The sequence below is a fragment of the Aethalodelphis obliquidens genome, unplaced genomic scaffold (genome assembly GCF_003676395.1).
Source record: "Aethalodelphis obliquidens isolate GAN/ISIS:26980383/991018 unplaced genomic scaffold, ASM367639v1 scaffold55, whole genome shotgun sequence".
Taxonomy (NCBI): domain Eukaryota; kingdom Metazoa; phylum Chordata; class Mammalia; order Artiodactyla; family Delphinidae; genus Aethalodelphis; species Aethalodelphis obliquidens.
Window position 1 is genome coordinate 12314684 of NW_020837999.1, and position 24628 is coordinate 12339311.

Genomic DNA, 24628 nt, shown 5'->3' on the forward strand with positions numbered 1-24628 from the left:
AGAGCCTGCACGCCACAACTACTGAGCCCGCGTGCTCTGGAGCCCACGCACCACAACTAGAGAGAAGCCCATGTGCTGCAACTAAGACCCGACACAGCCAAAAATCAATCAATCAATAAATATTAAAAAAAAAAAAAAGATTCATGTTGAAAGTTGAGGTGGCCAAAATGATGGTGATGGTAATAGGAGGTCATTTCAGTTAGAGGACACAGAGTAAGATATGGAGGCATAAGGTGTATTCAGAGACACTCCGAATATGGCTGATGTAGAGTATGAGCAATTCTTGGCAACAGCCATAACACAGAATGCCTTCCACTCCAACGTTTTAGCTTTTCTGTAACTCACTTAGAGCGACATGGTACTTTTAGGTTGCAATCTTCACTGTAAAAGTAGAAATTGGCTTTGTGTGCTTAGGATGCAGGGTATAAGTCAGAAAATCAAAAAGCCCTGAAACAAATTCCATTCTACTATAATTTAATTAGAAAGTGCTAATTACCAACAGACTAGTTTGCAAAAAGTTACTCCAAATATACCTTAATGTTAAAAAAGTCTATAAACACCAGCACAAAAGCAAAAACAATTTTGAGATGTTTATATGAGAATCCTTGTGAGAATGGGAGGTAACCAGGGCTTTCTATGTAGCTACAATATTTCTGGCTTATTTCATCATTTCTGTATTCCCCATGAGGAACTCTACTAATTTTACATTTCTGATTGTTGCTATATGTTTCATATTCCCCTTTGTTTAAGAAACATATGATAAATAACAGACACGTGCCACTAGAATTAGGTACAAGGTCAATTTTGTCAGTAACCCAGGTTTTGGGTAAATGAATAATGGAACTGAGGTTCACTTTAAAGTAACATTTAAAAATGTACCCCCTTGCTAGTCTTCAAATTACAGAAGTGTTTGAGAGTTATGTATCACTTGACATGTGATGCTAAGTTACTAACCGATTTATGAGAAAACTGCTTTCTTTAAAAAAATCAGAATCTTAAAACTATGCACAGAATTAGACTCAAGTCCATTTTTTGTTACTGATCTCAAGGAAAAGGAGCATTTTTGAATAATACCAGAAAGTTGCTAATTGTTACCTCCAATCAAGTTTTAGAAAAACATAAGTTGCATTCTTCAACAAAATAGTCAAAGCAAGTAACTAATATTTAAAATACATCATTTCACATTATAGTTACTTTATCATATGACACACTTGAAGTGAACATCAATTATATCTGCACACAGGAAATTTCTTTTCATTCTATTCCCATGCAGTACATGCAGCTAAATATAGTTTGTGAAAAGCAACCCGCTTTATAATACTTAGCACTTAGAGTTCAGTTAAGTTCAAAGAAGTATTAACTGTTAATAGGAAAGGTGGTTAGCTGTGGAAAAAGAGGACCTGCAAATTCATCATAAAGAAAAAGTAAAATAATGAAGGAACATACTGAATTACCTCATTATTCTATCACCTATTGTTGTTCCTCTGATATTAAATCTAGTGAAGGGAACACAATAACTAAAGTCACTCACAAAGACTTCAAAGAACCAAATATTTAAAGCATTAAGGCCACCACTTTTTATCGTTAATCATCTAAATCTAAAATACTTTTGTTTCCCTTTGTGACTTAGGGTATTATGTGAGAATATGTCATTCAACTAAATGTGTATGAGCAAATTAAGGAAACAGAAACACTCACTGAAGATAGATTAGAAGGAAGACATTGCACTTAATCCCTTTTATCTTTTAAAAAAATTAGAACCTAACCCTGTTAGGTTCAGATTCATATTATCGATACCCTCAACTGGAACACACTAGCTCCCCAGGGCTGAGTTGCTCTTTGGGAACTAAATAATTAAGTCCTGAGCTGGCTCATTTGTCCTAACCATAAGACTGTATAACCAGCAAGCAAAGAATAATAGAGCTTTTAACTCCCTAGGAGTTCAGTTCTTTCTCTAAGATTACTTTTCCTCTGCAATTTTAATAAAGAATAAACTTGAATCACTAGAAATACTGAAAAAGTGATTATAATGATGACTAAATAGATGACAGCAAATTTACAGTATGCAAAGAATTTTGGCTTTAAAAATGAAGGCCATGTTCCATAGAGTCCAGAGTAGGTAAATGGAACCAAATTTCTATGCAAATAAATATTTTTTAAAAAAGTAACTAACAGGCAATATACAGTTAATATCTTTAATCTTTACATAAAAAATCTTTACAGTATCTTAATTGAGTCTATTAACTAAAAACTATTCAAGACTATGTGAGAACTTCTTCAGGAAGTTTACTTAGATACTTGTCTTTTTTTTAGAGAGCAAAAAACCTCTTGGGTTTGGCAAGAGGAAGAGCTATCAGCCAGGCCATCATTCTGTTTACTAGAAGGTGGATTTGGCGCTGTGAAAACAGTTTACATGAAGACCATCTAAATAATATACCTGACCACTTTCCTTTCATTCCAAGGGCACCTGTTTATGTTTCTAAATCCAATATATAAAATCACTAAGAGAAACACATACTCCTTTCATTTATTGCTTTTTTTATACCATATTAGAAAGTATATGTTTGATTAATTGTTTCTTTCTTCAATTTAGTTTCCATTTAACGTTCTGTGTTCCTGCTGTAGACAAAGTTAAAGGGGACCGAACGTGGTGATTCATAGATTTCACTGTTTTAAACTTTGGTTATCTGTCAATAGAGGCATTTACCATACACTATAGCTTGGTTTCTCTCTATAAGACTTATTTGCTATAAAGCAGGGATCAGCGAACTATGGCTCTTGGGGCAAATCTGGCCAGCTGCCTGTTATTCTAATGGCCCATAGAAGAATAACAGTTTTTACATTTGTAAATGGTTACATTTTTTAAATGATTATAGACGTGCCTACATAACTGCCTCCATTTTGCCTCTTGGCCAACAAAGCCTAAAATATTTACTATCTGGCTTTTTAGGAAAAAGTCTGTTGACCTCTGCTATAGAGAGTCCCAGTTATATTTATACCGAGACTAGCTATAGTTAATGAGCAGAGCATTCCATTTTAAAATACCTATGTTAGTTGTTAAGGCCTTTATTTTCTAAGACATTTCCTTCTCATGCTTGTTCTCAGCTCAGAAATTAAAACCTGGGTCATATTTATTTAACCAAATTATAAGAATGTAAATCTTTATTAAAAAATCATAACTTTGTGTTGCAAAGAACTGTTTTGATATTTTTGTTAAATGCGTTGAAAATGGCTTAGCTATAAACTTTTTAGGTTTCATTTAAAAAATTAAATGTGTGGCAAAAAAATTATGAGATCCACTATGTAATTCTTCATACAAATTAAAGTACAGATCTAAGTATAGACTCTTTTACCATTTTCAATTTTGGGACCACCTCTAGCCTAACCAAACTAATCTTGACTGGGTTTCTTAATGACCTTTAAGACATGCATCCTTTTAGTTGGGCATTTCATCCAAGTGTGAAATGTTTCCTTAGATTCTAAGAACCAAATGGTATTTTTACAGTAGAGCTTTGAAATTCTTTGTCCCTTTGGAAATAGAAATTCTCAAAATTCATATGCCTATTTATAAGCTGGTAAATTATTCTTTTCATGTTCTGAAGAAGCAAAATTTCTTAAACTTTCTCTCTTTAGAATAAAAGTCAACATACCCATTCCTCCAAATTTAGAAGTAAGATAAATGGGCAGTTTTCTGAAGGATGAACAGCCCTTAGAAAGGTACAGAAATGAAAAGTACATTTTATATAGGTAGTTCAAGATTTAATCAAGATGGTGCTCAGGAAGTTAGGAACTATCAAAATTACTTAGAGAAAAGTCAGAAGGAAGATTTTCCACCATTTACAAATTTTTGGTAAATAGCTAGGAAAGAATAATACAAATTTCAAAGGAAAACTGATGTAACTGTGAAACAGTCACTATAATCACTTTAGCATTACCTCAGTATGCACAACTTTGTGTGTGTGTGTGTGTGTATATACACATATATACATATATAATATGGTATTTATTTCATATATTTATTAAAACTGTTTTCCATGTTCTTATAAATGGCTTGTGTATCTGTCTTCTCTTTTCAGTAAGTTAACTTTCTCAATGGGAAGAATTTTATTATTCTTCTGTTACTACTACTGTGTCCTATAGAATAAAACAAAATAATATATAGGACAAACTAAGGTTAAATACCTAAACTGAGTGTACAGAATATTAATAATATTTAGTTTAAAATACAAAAAAAGCAGGGAAGCAAATGTAGACCCAGAGGTGGTTTCAAATCTGGACCTAACCATGAGAGCATGAATTCAAGAGTATGTGCGTGAAGTGGGGTCACTTCCAGGTTGTTGTCCCTGATCATCTCTCCTCTAAAAGAGTCTGCTAGTCTAGTTCAGCACCTGGGTTTCTTGGGTCAAGGAAGCTATCAGGTGTCAATTTTGTGGCAGATCCAAATCTCAGGAGAATCGCTAAAACATATAAATCATCTAAGTATTATGAAAATGATAAGTAAGTGATAACACTCTATAGAAATACACTATCATTTCTAGTCAGATATCCAAAATAAGGACAATATGCTGCAAGACATTTTGCATTCTATAGGACCCACTCTCCCCACAAATCCTCCTTTCTCATTCATGTTATACTACTGTGTAAAAAAAAAAAATCTCCTTAAGTCTAGAATATATAAAACCCCTGCTTAGCACCTCAGTTTCCTCAGCTATAAAGCAGGTTAGGTAAAAGTGTTAAATAATTAACCTAAATAGAAGATGCTAAATAATTATGATTTTTTGCAAGTGTCTAATATTTACCAAAAATATATGATTTCTTATTTAAACAAACAGACCTGGTAAGTGACATGGTGCATTTTACTAGAAGTTGATACTTAAATTTTATTTTCCATTATGACCTTAGTATCATTTTAAGCTATGTAAGTACAGAAAAAAACCAAGGACATATGTTTGCTTACATCATTAGAAAGCCATAAATTTACGAACTTAAAATACTTATAGACTCTAGCTCTCCACCCAGGGTTTTAGAAACCATCAACTTGATTTTCAAATTGTGCTATGCTTGCCAACCTTCTCTGCATACATCAAGTGGTAATAATATTGTAAGGGACTCCCTCTGGGTATGGAAAGAAATGAAACTAAGTTTTACTTGTCTAAAATATATACTAAGAATTTGAAGACTAATGTGTGGCAGGTAACAAGAAGATGTTTGATTAGTCTCTAAATACAAATATAAGCAAAGATTACTCCCTCTACATTTAAAAACAGGGTCATTGCAAAGTAAACACGTTGACCAAATATGACTAAAGGAAGATACATATCTATCTTCATAGTTAAGAAAAGGCAGTTTCACTGAACTGCAAGCTACAACGTTCAGGAATTTTGCTTCTCCTCTGTTAGTCTTTATCCCTGTAACCATTCTTACTGTAATTGCTTTTTAAAGTCTAAGTAGCTACACAGAATATCTTGGTTGTTTAATACACCTGTCATTTATTCAGTGCTTTCAATTTGAGACAAGTCCTTGCACTGATTGATTTTTTTCTAAATTCTGACAACAATTCTAGACAATCATAACCCCATTTTATAGATAAGGAAACTGAACCTTAAAGAGACATTAAGTAATTTGAATGATGAAGCAGCTAGTAAATGGTAAAAACAGAATATAAATCATTATGCTCTTAATCATTATATAACATTGCCATTCTTTAATGGGAAATTAATCTTTTCACTTGACAGAAATGTCAGCATATTTTATAAATAGCAGAACATTGAGCATAAAAATATGTGATGTGGGTTCTTCATGCTTGTGTAAGCTAGGATTTTAAAGATAAAATTTCATTCTCTGGAAGAAGACAGAACTTACAATGAGATATGATGGCACTGATTATGGAAATAGCTTTAGAAATGTATGGAATGCAATATAGTTTAAAAGATTTACTTTATCTACTAAAAAATAAAATATATCCTTATGAACACATAATATGAAAAATGGAAAAAGTATATGAACGTATTAGCAATTTAATTCTTTACTGTAGTTATAATATTTGTTACTTGGTGTGATTTTTCATTTTTGAAATTGAGTTACTAAGTTTAGTAGAAGTCAGAGAAAAACATACTGTTCTCAAAAAGAGAACTTTATCACGCTACCTTAATCCAGGGTCAAGAGAGAAGCAGAAAAACTGAACGTTAAAAAAAACCCAAAACCGATAAAGGCCAGGATGTCTACAGGGCAATCTGACAACTAAATATAACTAACTTCATAAATAACCTGTTGGTCATTCTCAACATTCCTTTCTCTTGATCTGTAAATTGAGGACGAAGCCTTAGTGCTGAAGATACAGAGCAATGAGACATTCTATTCTCCACAGTTTGCTCAAAGAATGTAATACATGAAATTATTTATAATTTAGAAAATTCTATGAGTTTATATGACTGAGACACCCTTAGAAGAAAAAGCTGTCAACAATGGAGAAACTCCTTTATGTGACTTCAAACAAAGGCTTGTGAATTATACTCTTTATAGTTCATGTTAATTAAAAATTTACCAACCTATCACCAGGTCCTGCTCGATACCTTGCACCTGGGATCAGCACTGGGTCATCATCACTGTCATCTGTGTCCTGGAGAGCAGAGTCCCTGGCCAATGTTTCCTCATGAGCCAAAGGCCCAATGGCTTCTGTTTGTGATTGAGGTTCGGGATTGCTGGTACTCTGACTGGTAGCACTTTCAGTGCTAGTTTGATCTGAAGTTCCTGGTTCCTTGCCTTTTTCAGACAAAGTGGATTCTTCGGGAACCCCACAAGGGCTATCAAGATTGAAGTCATTCCTTTCTCCTGAACCGGAATCCAATGGCTCAAAAGTAAACTTATCTGATTGTGCTGTCAGAAAATAAGTAGTTACAATTGGTCATGTTGGCAACACTAATTATTTAATCTAACTTCAGAGCTGACACAGACAATTTCTAATATAAAGTCTAATCCCCCTATATGAAGAACAAAATTCCACAACACATCTATTTGGAAATGGTCTCTAACTCTGGAGAGACTAATACAGATTAAGGCTTCTTTTTCCTATATGAAGGAATTATCTAAAAAGAACATGACAACTCACCTATATCTATACTGTTCTGAACTGTGCTTTCTGCAGACGTACCTCCCTGAAGTGTTGTCACATCCTCTGATGATTCTTCAGGAGCTTCTGGGAATTCAACCAAATTATCATTAAATCCTAATTTTGTTTTTTAGAAAAATAAACACCAATTGAATACTCCAGCTTTCCTATATATAAGCAGTTTTTAACCCTTCTGGGGTCGTAGAAACTTTTGACACTCAGATAAAACCTCGCCCTGCCAGTGTAATGCAAATACTATGTATGTACCCACAAAACTGTAAAACGCTATTAGGAAGAAATGTGCAATTGTGCCCACTGCCTCTTCCTAAAGCCTATGTGTGGACCTTCATGAACTCCATGTGAAGAATCTCTGCTTTAGATTAGCCCTCACAACTGACATTTCTCAATCTTGCTTTTTTTTCCTCTAAACTTCAGAGAATCTAAACTTAAAACTGAGTATTTTTCTGCCCTTTTGTCATGCATTTGGTCTAATTTGAACTAGCATGAACAAATAGCAAAGTTAGCCCCACCATAAATTCTGTTTGGCCATTGAAAATACTTATTTCTGGATTTCATTCCAAGACCCATGAAGGATCAGTCTTTTTTGTTCCTAACTGGACATTTGCTTACCAGACAGTCATCTTATACGTACTTTATTCTTGTTAGCTCCGTTATACTGAGGTATGTATTCATTTAATGAAAAACAATTCAGTTATTCCTTCATTTATCAAGTATGTACTGAAAATCTACTCTGTTCTAGGCTATACTAACCCCTAAATTTCATTTGATGATCACATAAAACTATTCTAGGAAAGGGTTCTAAAAACATACTCTAAATGGCACTTCTCGTATGAAACAGGATTTACTCATAACCTGTTTAAAGTTTATCCCTTTTTTCCCTCCATAAACCACCTACACTCTTTGAAAAAATCAAGATTGGTACTCTGTATTTCACTGCTAGGTATAAAAATGGTAAAGATAATTCAAACCAACATTTCTTTCTAACGTACTGTCAGTACGATGACCATCTATCCTGGCCACTGTGTCCGCAGAGGGGAACTGTGCTTTACTGTGACGTCCCATCTTAAATGCTTAAGGTCCTTATCTTTTGCGTTTGTTATCTGTTTATCAACAGCAGTAACTGGACTATCGCGGCAAAAGTAATTGATTAAAAACAAGAAACAAAACTGTAGCACTGAGGTACCCGAAAAATAGGCAAACATCCAACACTGGGTTTTGTCATGACAAAAACAAAATTAACATCTTACTTGCTTCATTCTCTCCTCCTAATGGTTGCATGGAGCTCTGTGGGACCAAGGATTCCTCCTGACCCTCAGATTTGCAGTGGCTCCCATTTCCTCTAGAACTTGAGGCAGTACTGCTCCTACCATCAAGACAAGATAAGTGATCCCACCAAGAAGTTAATAAGCATGAACTTTTAGGATAATTTTTATATTTTACAACTAGAGAAGTTGATCAAAAAACTTGACTACAAATAAAATACAGGATTTATTATTTTAATAGTACTTGAAAAACATCACTTTAGAAAGTCTAGGGGGTTATTCTAATCCACTTTAGTATTTAAAAAGAGATTTAAAAATATGAAAGGACCACTTCTTCACTATTTTGATGCTTCTACGATCTGGTATATATTTTTACAAGTCTCTCTATTGAATTTTAACTTAATTATATAATCTCTCTTCTTGTTCTCACTACAGATGGTTCACCACATTCAAATTCTTAATGATTTTACAGACTCTGATCATAGGTCCTTTTAGACTTTGTTGTTCTAGGCTACTTTTAAATTAATACTTGAAAAGAGGCCTGGAAATTTCTTTGGTCTTTGAACTGCCCTCTGTGGACCACTGCCAGTTATAGATTGTTGTTCAAATATGGCAAGTGATTGAGCACCATGGTTTTGTAGAAGGATAATGTTTTCTGTTTTAGTTTTAATACCTACCTGATGATGATCCTAATTCTGTTAAAATTTTTAGCTAGAGCAGAATACCAGACCAATTTAAATAAATAATTTTCAATGAACATTCTGTGACAAATCATGACATATGTGTAAGAAGGGGACTGAGTGGGAAGGAAAATAGAGGAAAATGTATAACAATCTGACTAAGATTAAAATTAAATTCACAGAAATGCAACAATTTCTTAAATATAGTATAGATGTGAACAAGAAAAAGAAACTGAACAGCTACAGTAACTTAAAAAACGTTAATTATAGACAAACAGCAGTGACTCAATAAACAATGCAAATTATCATGGAACTTTTGTCAAAATTTTATAAAAATCTTTTTAGGTTAATTGCAGAAGTCAATTTGATTTTTTTAAAAGGGCATCCATATATAATATAGTTTTAAGAAAAATGTATATCTACATAGGTATATGAGCAGAGAAAAATGTCAGAAAGGATATTCACCAATGTTAAATGTCATCTCAGTAGGATTACTGTAAGTGATTTTTTTCACTTTCTCTCTAGATTCTGATTTTTTTGCAATGAACACGTATTTCTTTTTAGCCAGAAAGAAATGCATAGCAATTTTGGTAAAGAGAAGCCAATGTGATATATAAATCTTTTTTTTTTCCATTGAGAAAGCTATGATACAGGCTTAAATAAAATGCTCAATGTAGAATAGTTATGATAATTAAAACATTATGGCATTGATGTAGGAATACAGAGCCATTAGTGGAAAAGACAAAGTAATCAAGTAAATACATTTAGCATGTGTTAATATGGCATTTTAAATCACAGATAAACGACTAGATTGCTCAATAAATGGTACTGGGACAAGGGAAAAGCCATGTAGAAAAATTGAGCTATAAGCTCTACATCATACTTTATGGTAAAATAAATTGTAAAAGGATTAAACATATATTTTTGATATAAAATCACAGAACTATAAGAGGAAAACAAGAAGAAACTTTCCCCCTAATCCTGGGAAGGACAAGGAGTATCAGCTCACAGGCTGAAACCATAAAGCGAAACTACCATAAGTAAACTGAAAGACAAACAACAAACTGGGAAAAATATCTGCAACGAATGAAAGACAAATGATATTACCCTCACTTAATTCTATAATATATAGCTCTTATAAATCAATAAGAAAAAGATAAACACCACAGTAAAAAACTGGGCAAAGGACTTGAAAGGCAATTTATAAAAGATGACTATTGTAGCTAACAATTATTTAAAGCCTATCACGTGCTAAGTGCTATGTACTTTTTCTGCATGTTCTCATTAAATCTTCCCAACAAAGTCTGAGGTAGGTTCTATTAAATATGCCCTTTTTCAGATGAGAAAACTGATACTTAGAGAGGTTCAACAGCTAGTCAGGTTCAGAGCCCAAACTCTTGGTCAGTGTGCTCAATTGCCTTATCTGGATCAAAGAAACTAAAATAAAAGCAAGACACCATGCTGGCATAGATGAAAAAGACTGCATACTCTTTTGAATTTTTTTTTTTTTACAATGAATACAGAATACTTTCATAATCAGAAAAAAGTTAATTACTTTTTTGATAAAGAAATAAGAGAATATAATTCATGGTCAGTTTTTAAAGAAGGAAAAGTAGCATTCAAAAGAAGAGTGGGACTAAAGATGTTTGGTTAAAAAATGTTCAGATGAGATTGTTTGTAAGATATCAGTCCCTTCTGTACAGAAACATGAGAATAGAAAAGACTTAAGAATAACTATGACAATCTTCTGTGATCTTAAATCATGTACTAAGAAAAAGGGCCATAGATATCATTATTTTTAAAAGTTGAGGTCAAACACTAGAGTTCCTAAGGAAATTCTATTAATGGTACCTTCAAATATATATCTAGAATCCAATCTCTTCTGACTACCTCCATTGCTCCTATCCTGGTCCAAGACACCACTACCTCTCACCTTGCTTACTGCCAAAGCCTTTTATCTGGTCTCCCAGCTTCTATCTAAGGCCTATTCTCTACACAGCAACCAGAGATATCCTTTAACCTTTTAAAGACCCTTCTCACTTACCTGGCTGACTTTATCTGCTACTACTCTCTCCTTTGGTCACTCTACTCCAGCTACATTGTTGTTTTTTTTTAAAGATCCTTGAACATACTAAGACTGCTTCTGCTTCAGAGCCATTGTACTGGCTTTCTCTCTGCCTAGAAAGCTCTTCCCCCAGATATATGCATGGCTCACTCCTTCAAATTGTCCAAATATCATCTTCTCAATGATGCCTACCCTTTCCCTAGATCTCCCAAACATCTTTACCTGTCTTATTTTCTTTCATAGCACTTAATAGCATCAAACATACTACACAATTCACTTATTATGTTTATTGTCTGCCTCCCATACCTAGAATGTAAGCTCCAATAGGGCAGAGATATTTTTGTCTATTTTTTTCATTGATGCATTCCCAGTGTCTAGAACAGTCTTTGGAATGTAGAAAGGTATTCAATAAGATGTGAAAATCCTATTTAATCGAAGCATTTAATATTTAAAAACACACAGAAACACAAATGGAAACCAGTGAATTGGAATAAATAAATATCATATATCAACATATAATTAATTATATATTAATAAACAATATATAACTATATTATATATTATTTATATGCAATATTATATATCATACTAACATAATATATAATAATATACAATTAAATATGTTAATATAATAATATATTAATCATATAGGATAATCAATATATTGGTTATTAAATGATTAATATAATCACCCTGTATTTATCACATATAATTATATTAATATATAATTAATTATATATTAAGAAAGATTGATTATCTATATATTAATTTATATAATAATAGTAATAAATTCAAGTACAAAATTTTGGGTGCTGTCTCTCTCACACACAAGGCAATGAGACAGTGGCAAAGAATTTAAGGAGTTCACATAACTAGATTTTTTTTTAATGTAAGATTTAACTAGATTAAATGAACAATAAATATAATCAGAAATGTCATTAAAAAGAATCTACACAACTATTAAATAAGTTCAAACTCATCAGTAATAAATTAAATAAAAATAATTTAAAAATCAAATATATGTTACAAATAAATGAATATATTGAACATTGGTCTGGAGACAGCAAAACATGTACTTTCATATGGTGCTGGGAGAAATGTAATAACAGATTATCCTTTTGAAAATAATTTTGTAATATCTTTCAATCTAGATATAGTTTATTTCTGGAAAAATATCCCAAATCCATAACCTTAAAGGTAGGAAAAAGCTTGTAAACAAAGATATTCATTATAGTTTTATTTGGTAAAAATAAACAAATAAATTCACTGCCTAATTAAAGGGAAATGGTTAAGTAAAACTATGGTACATCCACTTGATGGAATCTGTTATACAGAAAATAATACTTATGAAAACTAAGTAGTATTGTGGGAATATTTACTATAAAGTTAACTCAAATAAATGCAGGGGAGAACTGAATATATTAGGTATGATTAAAATCATGTTTTAAAACTCAAACCAAAAATATATACGTATATATACACATACACATACCTTTTACATAGGACCAAGACTGCAAAAAGCTCCAAAATGTTAGGTTTATTAATTTTTGCACTGGTGGTCTATTGGTGATTGATTATTTTTATCTTTTGCATTTTCTATCAGAAGAAATATCCCAGGACCAGCAATATTAGTATCACCTGGGAAGTTTTTAGAAATGCAAATTCTCTGACTCCATCTCAAACTCTGAGAGTGGGGTCTAGTAATCTGTGTTTTAACAAGCTCTCCAAGCGATCCTGAAGCACACTAAAGTTTGAGAACCAATGTATTATTGCAAAACAAAGATGATGAAGTGCTAAAAATAATATCTAATACAATCCTACAAAATGGCTAAGAACATCTTCACAAAAATATTAACTTACCATTCATCTGTAAAGTTCAGTTTTATTGTGCTTGTAGTTGTTCCTTCTGTGCTGTAGTGCAAACTTAAAACTGGTTCACCTGTCCCTGGTTTGGGGCTCAGCTTTTCATTATTGTTATCTGAAAATTGTGTTTAAAACATTTGAAAAAAGTCTCTGAAACCAATAAAAAGATGACATTTCCTAAAATTTATAAAACTTAAATTAGGTTGTCCTTGTCATAACTCTTTCTCACATCTGCATGGTTCTCACTTAAAGTTCAAAGCAAGTGTTATAGAAACACTCTATATTTCAAAAGTGGCATTGCATCATTTTCTAGCTTTGTGTACATGACTCCCTTTGATTCAGATGAAAATCACACACATTTGAGAACCATATTTAGTTTTTAGGGAATCAAAGAATATTAACATGCAATGACATACTTTATAAACTTGGTACTTTTATTTAATGGAACGCTCAGGGTCTTTTTCTTCAGTTGCTACAGCATCAAGAATAACTATCATTGGCTCCTTCAGAAACACTGAGAAGTAAGATGCAAGGGCTCCAAAAGAAGTTGTTTAGTAAAACCTTTGCTGCAATTAAATGCTATCAAATTCTTTCTGTTCTTTCAAATTCATAGACTTATAATCTAGGGAGGGATTACAGCCTGTACACTATTGGGAAGGAGGCGGGAGAAGAAAATTTATTGTGCTCTGTTATTTTCTAAAACTCTATGTTATAAGATCGTACGTTTTGGTGTAATTCCATCCTCTTCTCCTGCCTAATCTTGCAAGAACTTTGTTTTCTAAATTATGGAAAGGCAATTCCACCTTAAGAGTCTATAGGTGATAATCATAATATACATCCATCTCAACATATAAAATCTTTGTAAAATGGTAAATAAAACTCAAGAAACTCCACAGAAATGGATACAAACCACTTTGAAGTCACTTCTCCCCTCCCCCCCCAAAAGGAGTACATGGATATTCAAAGACAAATTTGAATAAGGTTTTAAATTTTTTTTCTTTTTATGATGAATAACAGCTTGGGGATCATTAAAATATATAGGGAATAAAAACTGCTATATAATCAAACATGTAACATTTCTGCCAGTTGCTTGCAGAAAGGAAACTCTTCTGTGTCATAATTGTTTTCTCGATACAAGAAACTCTTCTGTGTCCTAATTGTTTTCTCGATACAAGTTCAAGGACTTGATGTAATAGTACTAAAAATAAGCTTTCTGTCTTGAAAACGGTATCAACAAAAGCATTAACAACTTAATGAAATCAAAATTACTTAGGATTTTTGGTTATTAGGTCCACTTTATATTGCAATGAAGGACATATCTTTTTGCATTCCTCTTGAAGACGGTGGAGCACTTACTAAAAGAGATTCTCATAGAAACTCTGCTCTAGCTTTTATCCTGTGAGAGGACAATTAACAAGACTTAAAAATACAGAACTGTAGCAGAAAGGAAAACGGATTCTCCCCAAGAGATGAGAAGCCAAGCTGATAAAACTCAGGATTATCAATTCTTACGTCTTCACTTCTAACTCCTGAGAAATCCTCTCCTATAACATTAATTACTATTTGAAAATAAAAGTATGAATCAATTATAAAGCTGGCCTACCAAATGACAAATTCACTTTGTTTCTGTACTACTTTTGTTATGATTATGTCCTTGATATAAAGAGCTGCTGGAAAAAGAATTAACAATCCATTACGACTTTCGAAGATTCAATATTACATTCAATGTTTTAGAGGACGTATTTTACCAAATGGCATTCTGATAAAATAACCAAATTAACATATCTTTAACTTACATAAAATTATCAAGACACGACTTTTTTTTTTTTTTTTGGCCACGCCGCATGATCTGTGGGATCTTAGTTCCCTAACTGGGGACTGAACCTGATCCCTCGGCAGTGAATGCCAGAGTCCTAACCACTGGACCACCAGGGAACTCCTGAACGGGATTTTTAAAATATCTGTCCTATCCTTGACAATCTTTGAAAAATGTGCTGTTAGTCATTTGTCCACATACAGTTTTCCCTTATTCTTTAGTTATGTTGCTAAAATTTCTGTCCCACTGCTGCCCAAACCACAGTCATCCTTAGGGATCTGGAATTGGTGAAGATAGCTGAAAGACTGAATGAATGATCAAGGAAACTAAGAGGTAGAGCTGGGGCTACTTCTTTCATTATCTCTCACAACATTTTGTAAAGTGCTTTGCTATTATTTTTCTTTTAAAGTAGAGAAGAAATAGGGGGGGGAAAAAGCCATTTAACACCTGAAACTAACAAACACAACACTGTAAATCAACTATACTCCAACAAAAATTTAAAAAAAGAAGCCATTTAAATGCTGTATCAAAACTTCCTTTTTGAGTAAAATTAGAGGCAGCTATAGATATTTGCATGCTATGACTAAAGGAATATAGTAGACAAATAGCTGGCTATTAAGAGGTCAAAATGGTGTAGAAAATATCTACCAACCTCCAAGAGCACCCCCAACCTCCAAAAGCAAGAAGCTTCCTGAGATGATCAATGTTAATTCAAACCTTCTTCCTAGGTTATCTACTACCAAGTTATTATTTAATCTCTCTGGAATATAGTAAAAATCATGTAAAACACAGTAGTAGTACTCATTTAATTTATAAAATGACTATAGTTGACAGAATTTGTTCATTTAAGTTGTCAATGAAGTCATTAGCCTGGAGTAAAATTGGCCCATCACATTATTTCTGTTAGCAACAAATACTTCAGACCCCTAGTCTAGTTATCTCCTTGTAGACTGCATATAAATAATGTCTCTGGCAGAAACACTATGCAGTGTAGAACATGGTTTCTTCAACTGAGGCATTAATGGAAGTGTATATCCGAGGTTTAAAAATCCATTTCCTAGCCTTGTTCCATTCTACTCTTCCTAGTTTAATACTCCTCTTCTTGACCATATACAGCCTATCAAATTGAATTTTCTTGGAAATGTAGATCACTGGTTTACTAGTAAATTAATTAACAAATTATTTCTGATAAAGTGCATATTTTAAGTTAAAAAGGTCTATAAAAAATCTACTTTAAAGAACTAAAAAATAAATTTTATTATTACTTTATTTGAAGAAATATTTGTAACCATTTTAATTTTCCATAACTTGCTCTGTGTGTTAAAAGTTGGATTAGCAAACACATTCTAAAAAATGTATTATTCAAAGTCTTACTTATATAATGCACAGAAATATATTAATATTACTGAAATATTTTGCTTAACAAGTAGAGATTTTAATTTAACAGCCTTAGGGTTTAGAACTTCACCAAACCCAATGACTTTATGTAGAACTCACAATCATAACAATAACCAAAATTTCTTGAACATTACTGTGTCCCAGGATATATATGTATCCTTTGTTAAATCTCTGTAGCACATATTTTAATCTCCATTTTATAGATGATGAAATGATGATAATGAGCTAGATTCTTTTTCTCTAGTAACCTAAGTTTCTTTCTATATGAAGTTCCTACTTACTATACTGTCTTGGAAATAATTTGAATACTCAGTAGAAAATAAGATTCCTTAAATAAATATTTTAATTAAGAAATATCAACTGCTGGTATTGTTATCTCTCAGAAGTGATGTATAATTCATAACAGCAACTTTAACTGATAAAAGTTCTGGTAGTCCAAACTGTCACTTTGGTATCAGAGTATTGGAAAACTACACTGTATCTTTTCCAGGGCACTGAAAGACTGAACTATTTCTTCTCACTCTAAAAACATTATAGGAGAATAAAATTAATTGTGGTGCACTCAGCACAAGGACAGTGTAGTGGGGGGAAAAATCAGTTTTAACTTGTTCAACACTGCTAAGATGGCCATATATATTGCTTTGTAGTTTAATTATTAAAAACAACTGATGATGTTAGTAGCTTAGAGCAGTCTCTAACCAGGCAAACGACCAGCCATTAAAATACATGCTTTAGGGCTTCCCTGGTGGCGCAGTGGTTGAGAGTCTGCCTGCCGATGCAGGGGACACGGGTTCGTGCCCCGGTCCGGGAAGACTGTGGAGTGGCTGGGCCCGTTAGCCATGGCCGCTGAGCCTGTGCATACGGAGCCTGTGCTCCGCAACGGGAGAGGCCAGAACAGTGAGAGGCCCGCGTATCGCAAAAACAAACACAAAAACAAAAAAAAACATGCTTTAGCAAGCACAGTCATAACCACATAAAAATCAAGACAATATCCTGTAAAAGATTTTTTGGAGTTAGAAGTGAATAGTCAGTAACATAAGGTTCTGGGAAGCAAATTTAAGAGATCCTTTCCCAAAAGAGCCCTTTCAGATTAATGCATTGGCTCAGAAAAAAATCTCAGAATGGGCTGGAATACAATTTGAAAGCAACTTCTTTGAACTTTAATTAGGTATCTTTCAAGCTTTGATTCACAATAAGAACCACAAATAAACTTTTTTTTGGTGAATACACGTATTTTCAAACCATTCAATCTGTGCATTTCAACTATGAAATTAATCATTTGTGGTTCTAAAAAAACATGCTGAAAGTAGTAATAAAATATGCTATCTTGGTAACTAGGTTTGTATATCATCTAAATATTGATATGGATGTTTGGTGTTTTAGCTAGGATATCCCTGGAGGCCCATCCTATGTGTAAATTTAAACAAAGTTATCAAAATGATGATAATTAAGTAGCATATGGCCACAATAATTTGTGTAGAACCACTATGCCCAACATTTTCTCTGCTGCTGGGTCACCATTCTAACTGTACAATCATCCATTAATCACCTACAGTAGCTCAGATATCCTGTGGATCATATAGAAATAATATATTCTTTGCCTCAGGGATTTTCTATTGCACAATGAACTTGTCAATATTTTTCCTTCTATTTTGCCAAATGTTTAAAATAAAAATCAATCTAAAAGGAAACAAAATATATGATGAAATCCTCTGAAAAAACACTGACATAGCAATGATAAAGCTCAACTATCTCCCCAAATTTTGCACCCCAACTTGCTTGGCATACATAGAAGAAAAGGCAAATTTCTCAAGTATAATTTCTAGGCCAATGCAAACTTTCCAATTTTATAGGTCAGGAACCTGTAACTTTTCTGCATACCTCAGACTACTGGATATCCACGTCTTCCAATCATTTGTATAAGGAAGCATATTCTGATTCAAAGTGCAGAAACTGTTTCTAGGAGTAGATTCTAAACAGAGAACTCCTATCCACCACATAGGTGACTGTGAGGCAAGGCTTTTATTCTAAAATTGAGTGTTCTCACTAGTGCAATCTGACTTTACACAGAAATTAACTATTTTATGAAAGCCAAAAACAAAGTGCAACTTTAATACTGATATTTACTAGGAAATCTCTCCTATGTAATCTTTTGGAAATAATACCCTAGTCAAATTTTCTTCCTGACAATCAAAACTCAACCTGTGTATCAATGACAATAATTTTAATCCAATACCTTTTTTCATGACATAACACAGAAATGTGAATTGAACTTAAACGTGGGATTGGGATACATACAGACTCAGACTGTGCCTGGTTCCATTTTCCCTCTAATATTTAAAATGTATGGATTGAAATGTAGTAGTCATTTTACCTATGCTACCTAGGCTTTCTTTCCCTGTACTTCAGAACTGCTAGTCTTATACCCCTCTGTTCATAAAAGTCTTCTATTCCTAGTTCACTTTCAGTTTGGAGGGAGAACACATAGAAAATAAGTAAAAATGTGTACCCCATGTGGCACATAAACCCTGCCAAAATTCTCATCCAAGATTTTTCTTTTTATGACTGTTTCCTCACCTATATTCTCTATTAAAAAATCAAACCGGTCTGTCGTACTCTGATTGAATAAATGTGACTTCCAGATGAAAAAATGTGACTTCCAGATGAAAATGAACGAATGAGGTAGACAGCTTAGGAGAACACTGTCTTTAACCACTTTCCCCTCCAGCTACTGTCCTCCTTGCTTATCGTTTTGAAGTACTTTTCTTAATTCTCATCTCCATTGAGAAGTACTTTTCATCTTCTCCTACTCTACTCTGGCCTCTATCAGCCAGGTGAAACTGCCCTCACTAATGAGATTGATCACCTCCGTGTTGATTAATCTAGTGGAGAATTTTTAGAGCCCATTTATACTTGACCTCTCAGCAGCAAATAGACAACTCTCTTGGATTTGAAAATTTCTCTTCTTTTGATCTCATGACATCACACTGTTCTACTTTACCTATTACCTCTCAATGTGGTTGCTACTTCTCCATCTCCTTTATCAGCTCTCCTCTAGCAAAATATTTAATTCTGGAATTTTTTCTGATTTTTTTTGAGATGTTTTAGATGTCTCACTTTTTACTTTCATCCTAGATGATTTCACCTACTTTCATACCTTCAGTCATCATCTACATGCAGAAAATTCTCCAATTTACTTCTCTAGCTCTGCCATCTTTGCTAAATGCCACAACGATACAATCAACTGCCCAACAGACTTTCCTACTTGGATGCCTCACACAGATAACTCAAATCAACATATTCAAACTAAGTTTGTGATCTCCACCTCCTTCTATATATCCTCTCCCATATATTCTTCCTTTTCCAGGGTCACCTGTTTCAGGAAGTAGCCAATCAATTGTACTCAGTCAAAACTTGGGAGTTACCCTTGCAGCCCTAGAAATGTCACCTGCTAGCCTCTATTATTACCTTTCCCAAACCACCACAAATAAATGTATAATCTAAGTCAAAACACTGCATTTACTGTATAAAAACAGATTTAAGCGCTTCCCTGGTGGCGCAGTGGTTGAGAATCCGCCTGCCGATGCAGGGGACACGGGTTCGTGCCCTGGTCCGGGAAGATTCCACATGCCGCGGAGCGGCTGGGCCCGTGAGCCATGGCCACTGAGCCTGCGCGTCCGGAGCCTGTGCTCCGCAGCGGGAGAGACCACAACTGTGAGAGGCCCGCGTACCGCAAAAAAACAAAACAAAACAAAAACAAAAAACAAAAACAGATTTAAGATACACCCTGACCCTGCTCCCTCCAAGCAGATTGCCATTGCTAAACCACCCCCCCACATAGAAATTCCAGAGTTGTTACTGCAATTTATACTCTGGACTCCTCCTCAATCCTTTGCCTCGTTCATCAAATCCCATGTACTCTACATTTGAAATGTGTCATGAATCTCTTTACATCTCTACCTTACTTCTTTCATCAGGTCAAAATCCTTATTACCAGAAGAACCACCTAAGTGATTTATTAGTCTCTAATCAATTTTTCATACTCTATTCAGAACAAACCAGATCAGGCCATGTTCCCTATTTTAAATCCTTCATTGGTTTCCTACTGTTCCTAAATTAAAATCTAAAACCTTAAAAAAGTCTAAAAGGTCCTTCTCAGTCTGGACTCTACCTACCTCTTGAAGCCAGAGCAAACGCCAGCCATACTGGGACTCCTCTAGTCATTCTAATGTGATTATCTCAGAGCCTCTGCACATGCTCTTCATGATCCCCTTTCCTCCCTCTCCTTGACCTAACTTACTCATACTCATCTTTCAGATTGCAGCTAAAATGTCTCATCCTCAGGAATGCCTTATTTGGCCCCCTACCAGAAGAGACAGACTCATTCATATGCTCCCCACTGAACCTTACTTCCTCTTTTATAACACTTAGGACACTTGTATTTATTTTTCTCATCACCTGTCTTTACTGTTAGATGAAGCAAAGGACAGTGGTTATGATCACAGACACTGGAACCAGGCTGCTTGGATTTGAATCACATCTCTAACACAGACACACAGTGTGTGACCTTGGACAAGTTTCTTAACCTCTCTTTACCTCAGTTTCCTCATCTGAAAATGGGGATAATAATGGTACCTGTTGTATACGGCTTTGGTGAGGATTAAGTAAATAAACATATAAAAATTGCTCAAAGTACTGTTTGGCACAAAGAAAATGTAATGTAAGTGTCTATGTTGTTATTATTATGGTTAATCAACTCTATTATTATTATCATTATTATTATTATTAATCAACTCTGTTCCAAGCACAGGGAGCATTAGCTTTATTCATTCATGCAAACTGGTGCCAAGCCCAGTATTTGCTACAAGGTAACAGGCATTTAATATGAGTTGAATTAATGAAACAGATATACAAATATGGCTCTACCACTTATTTTACTTGTCTTTACATATTTCTTGGAGTCTTGGTTTCTTCACCAGTAAAATGAGGATTACATTAGTATTCACCTCATTAAATTACAACAAATGAGATAATACATACAAAATTCTTAACACAGTGCCAGTTACATATTAAAAACTCAATAAATGTCAGTTATTTTTATCATAGACAATTCTGAGTTAGAAAACAATTTAACTAGAAATATAGATATTGATTTGGTTAGCAGGAGAGTGGAACAAGTAAGCATATGCAATAAAAATTAAATAGTGTTTAACTTCCAAAAGATGAAATACATCACTAATTTTAAGAACCTAGACTAGTAGTTGGGGAAAAGGGGATTAGCTACTTCATTCTAAGCAACTGAGTGATAACTAGTTCTAAGGAATATTAAAAAAATCTAAATGAAGTCTGATTTCACTAACTTTATTTTCTAGAATTTAAAATATGACATATACAGAGGTAGTCCAGTGTGAATACTGAACTTATCTGTCCCACTAATACAGCAGTCTTCAATCATTTGATATTTATTTAATAAAAATTAGAGTTGTCAAAGTACATTTAATGGCAATTTAAAATATTGCTTGATGTACTATCATCAAGATGATATTATTAAAATAAAATTTCAACTTGGTGACAGTATATAATCTTTTTTTTTTTTTTTTTTTTTTTTGCGGTATGCAGGCATCTCACTGTTGTGGCCTCTCCCGTTGCGGAGCAGGGGCTCCGGACGCGCAGGCTCAGCGGCCATGGCTCACGGGCCCAGCCGCTCCACGGCATGTGGGATCTTCCCAGACCAGGGCACGAACCCGTGTCTCCTGCATCGGCAGGCGGACTCTCAACCACTGCGCCACCAGGGAAGCCCAGTATATAATCTTAAGGGAATAATACTTAATGCAAGACAGGTCCAGTTTTTCCATTCCCAATCTACCCTAGTAGATTTAGTAAAATCTGTTTCACTGCTTTCTGATCATCCACAAGTCTCTTTCTGTGAGTAAACATTTTATTAATGTCAAAAGAAGTCTGTTTATATAAAATAATGGATAATTAGCATTTATGTTTCTAATGCCTACAAATTAGCATTTTTATTTCTTTAAACCTAGAGTAGCAAATGAGTGTCTGACAGATGCACAATTGCCTATAGGTATAAGTTTCAAATTTAATGGCATTATCAACTTCCACTTAATGATTATCACTGTAAAATGAATATAAAGTAACTTGCTATAGTCATGGCCAAAATTTAAAACTCAGGCAAAATTAATTCCTCATATCCTCTCAAAAATTAAATGTTAAGATTATGGGTTTCTTTTGTTATTGTTAATAAAAGAAGGGGGAATTTCTGGCCTAAATATTTTTAACAGGAAAAATTTGTTAGTTTTAGTAAGAGGCAAGAGAAATATGTCCAAAGAGGATTTTCCCCCTTAAAATGCAGTAGTTATAACAGAGATATAAATAAAAGGAAAATCAAAACTACTCATTAAAATATATTGTTCAAACTAAACAAAATGTATGACAGATATAACTGTGCTTATTCAAATACTTTCTAATTAGCACAGAAGGGTTGTCAATGTGTGTACCCACAGCCCTAAATTTGGAGAGTAGCACAAAGTATTTTATCACAGGATAAAAACAATGTGCATGCTGTACACTTATTTCCCTATCATCTATTTCTTTAAAAACTATTTTGATAAAAGAAAATAAAAACTATTGAGGCAACCAGGCAGCTGCATTTATGGCCTTAAGGTTTACATTAAATATATTAGACAAAGTGTGGTGCTTTTTAAAAAAATTCAAGATAAATAAGCAAAAACACTGTTTGCAATCAACCAGTTCAATAATGTGTATATAATTGTTGAAAGAAAAGAAATCTTTTCAATGAAACAAGTCAATTACAATTAAAAAAATTTTATTAGTAACATTTTTAGCCTAGTAATCCCTCAAAATAAAGAAAATCTAGGACTTCCCTGGTGGCACAGTGGTTAAGAATCCACCTGCCAATGCAGGGGACAGGTTCTATCCCTGGTCCAGGAAGATCCCACATGCCACGGAGCAACTAAGCCTGTGCGTCACAACTACTGAGCCTGTGCTCTAGAGCCCACGAGCCACAACTACTGAGCCTGCAAGCCACAACTACTGAAGCCCGCTCGCCTAGAGCCCGTGCTCCGCAATAGAGAAGCCACCGCAATGAGAAGACATCGCACCGCAACGAAAAGCTGATCCCGCTCGCTGCAACTACAGAAAACCCCGCACGCAGCAACAAAGACCCAACACAGCCAAAAAATAAATCAAAAAAAAAAAGAAAGAAAATCTATGAACTACTATGGGAAATTAAATTAAGCAACATGTAAAAGCACCTGGACAGCTGGAAGATGAATACTGTCAGGTAAATACAAAACTGAATTATCAATTAAAAAATATATTAGTGTCTTTTAAAAGTATGAAAAAGACATTTAAAATATGCTTAAAATAATCATTAGAGATATATTCAGGAAAAAACTTATTAAATGTACTACTTTTTCCATTCTACAGGGTAAAATAGAGAACAAGGGTCTTGACAAAGATTAAAACTTGAAATAATAGCCTATCTGGGGACATCAACTATTCATTATACCTTTAACCTCTTCTGCAAAGATTCTTTCTTATTTTATAAACATGCTCAGTTTTGAAATTGTAACTCCCTCCCAGACATTACCTTTTCTCTATCTTTCCATTTTTAATTGAGCTTATTGAAAGTCATCTACATACCAATGTGTCCGCTTTTTTAAAGAAATCTTTCTCCTCAAACCACTGCTATCTGGCTTTTGCCTCCACATATAACTGCAGTGCCGAAGCAGTCAGTAACCCACATAGTGCCAAATTCAAAAACATTTCTCTGTCTTTTCACTGCTTCACAATGCACTACTGACCAGTTCCTCCTTGAACTTTTCTTTTCTCCTGACGTTGGTTATGGCATTCTTTCTGCCCTATTTCTCAGATCATTCCTTTTCTGTCTCCTTAGCCAGATACTTTTCTCTGCTTCCTCGTTGTAGCATAGACTTTCCTCTTTTCCTAGACAATTTTATCTACTCTCGTGGTTTCAAATGTCATCTGTAAATTGACGATTCCTAATTTTTATCTCCATCTCAGGCCTCTCTGTTGACTTCCAGAAACATATCATATCTCCATCCAACTGTCTATGATATTTCTCCATTTGGATGTCCAAAGGTACTTCAAACTCAACATATCAAGAAAATCGCATGTACCTTTTCCCCCCTATAACTGGCTGTTTCTCCTGAAATCCCTACCTTAGTTCAGTATTACTATCTATCACCCTATCAAGACACCTGGATATCATTCTCTCATTTTTAATAACTAATCAGTCTCAAAGTCCCATCAATTCTAGCTCTTAAATATTTTTTAAAATCTGTCTATTCTTCTCATTTCCCACTGCTATCACCTTAGATTGGACCCCTCATCATCTCTCACCTGGCCTACTGCAAT

At 34.0% G+C, this 24628-nt stretch overlaps 1 protein-coding gene across 11 annotated transcripts in view; it reads right to left on the reverse strand.

The window, feature by feature from the left end:
• Positions 1-24628, reverse strand: part of DCAF6 (DDB1 and CUL4 associated factor 6) — a 168535-nt gene that overhangs the window by 36290 nt on the left and 107617 nt on the right. For 9 of the 11 annotated variants that reach the window (XM_027086403.1, XM_027086401.1, XM_027086404.1 and 6 more), the window contains 4 exons: positions 12997-13114; positions 8377-8492; positions 7109-7195; positions 6549-6876 (listed from right to left, as the gene is read on the reverse strand). In XM_027086403.1, the coding sequence (XP_026942204.1) occupies positions 6549-6876; positions 7109-7195; positions 8377-8492; positions 12997-13114 (649 nt within the window). The remainder of the gene's footprint in view (positions 1-6548; positions 6877-7108; positions 7196-8376; positions 8493-12996; positions 13115-24628) is intronic. The other 2 variants (XM_027086396.1, XM_027086397.1) reach the window with 2 other exon arrangements.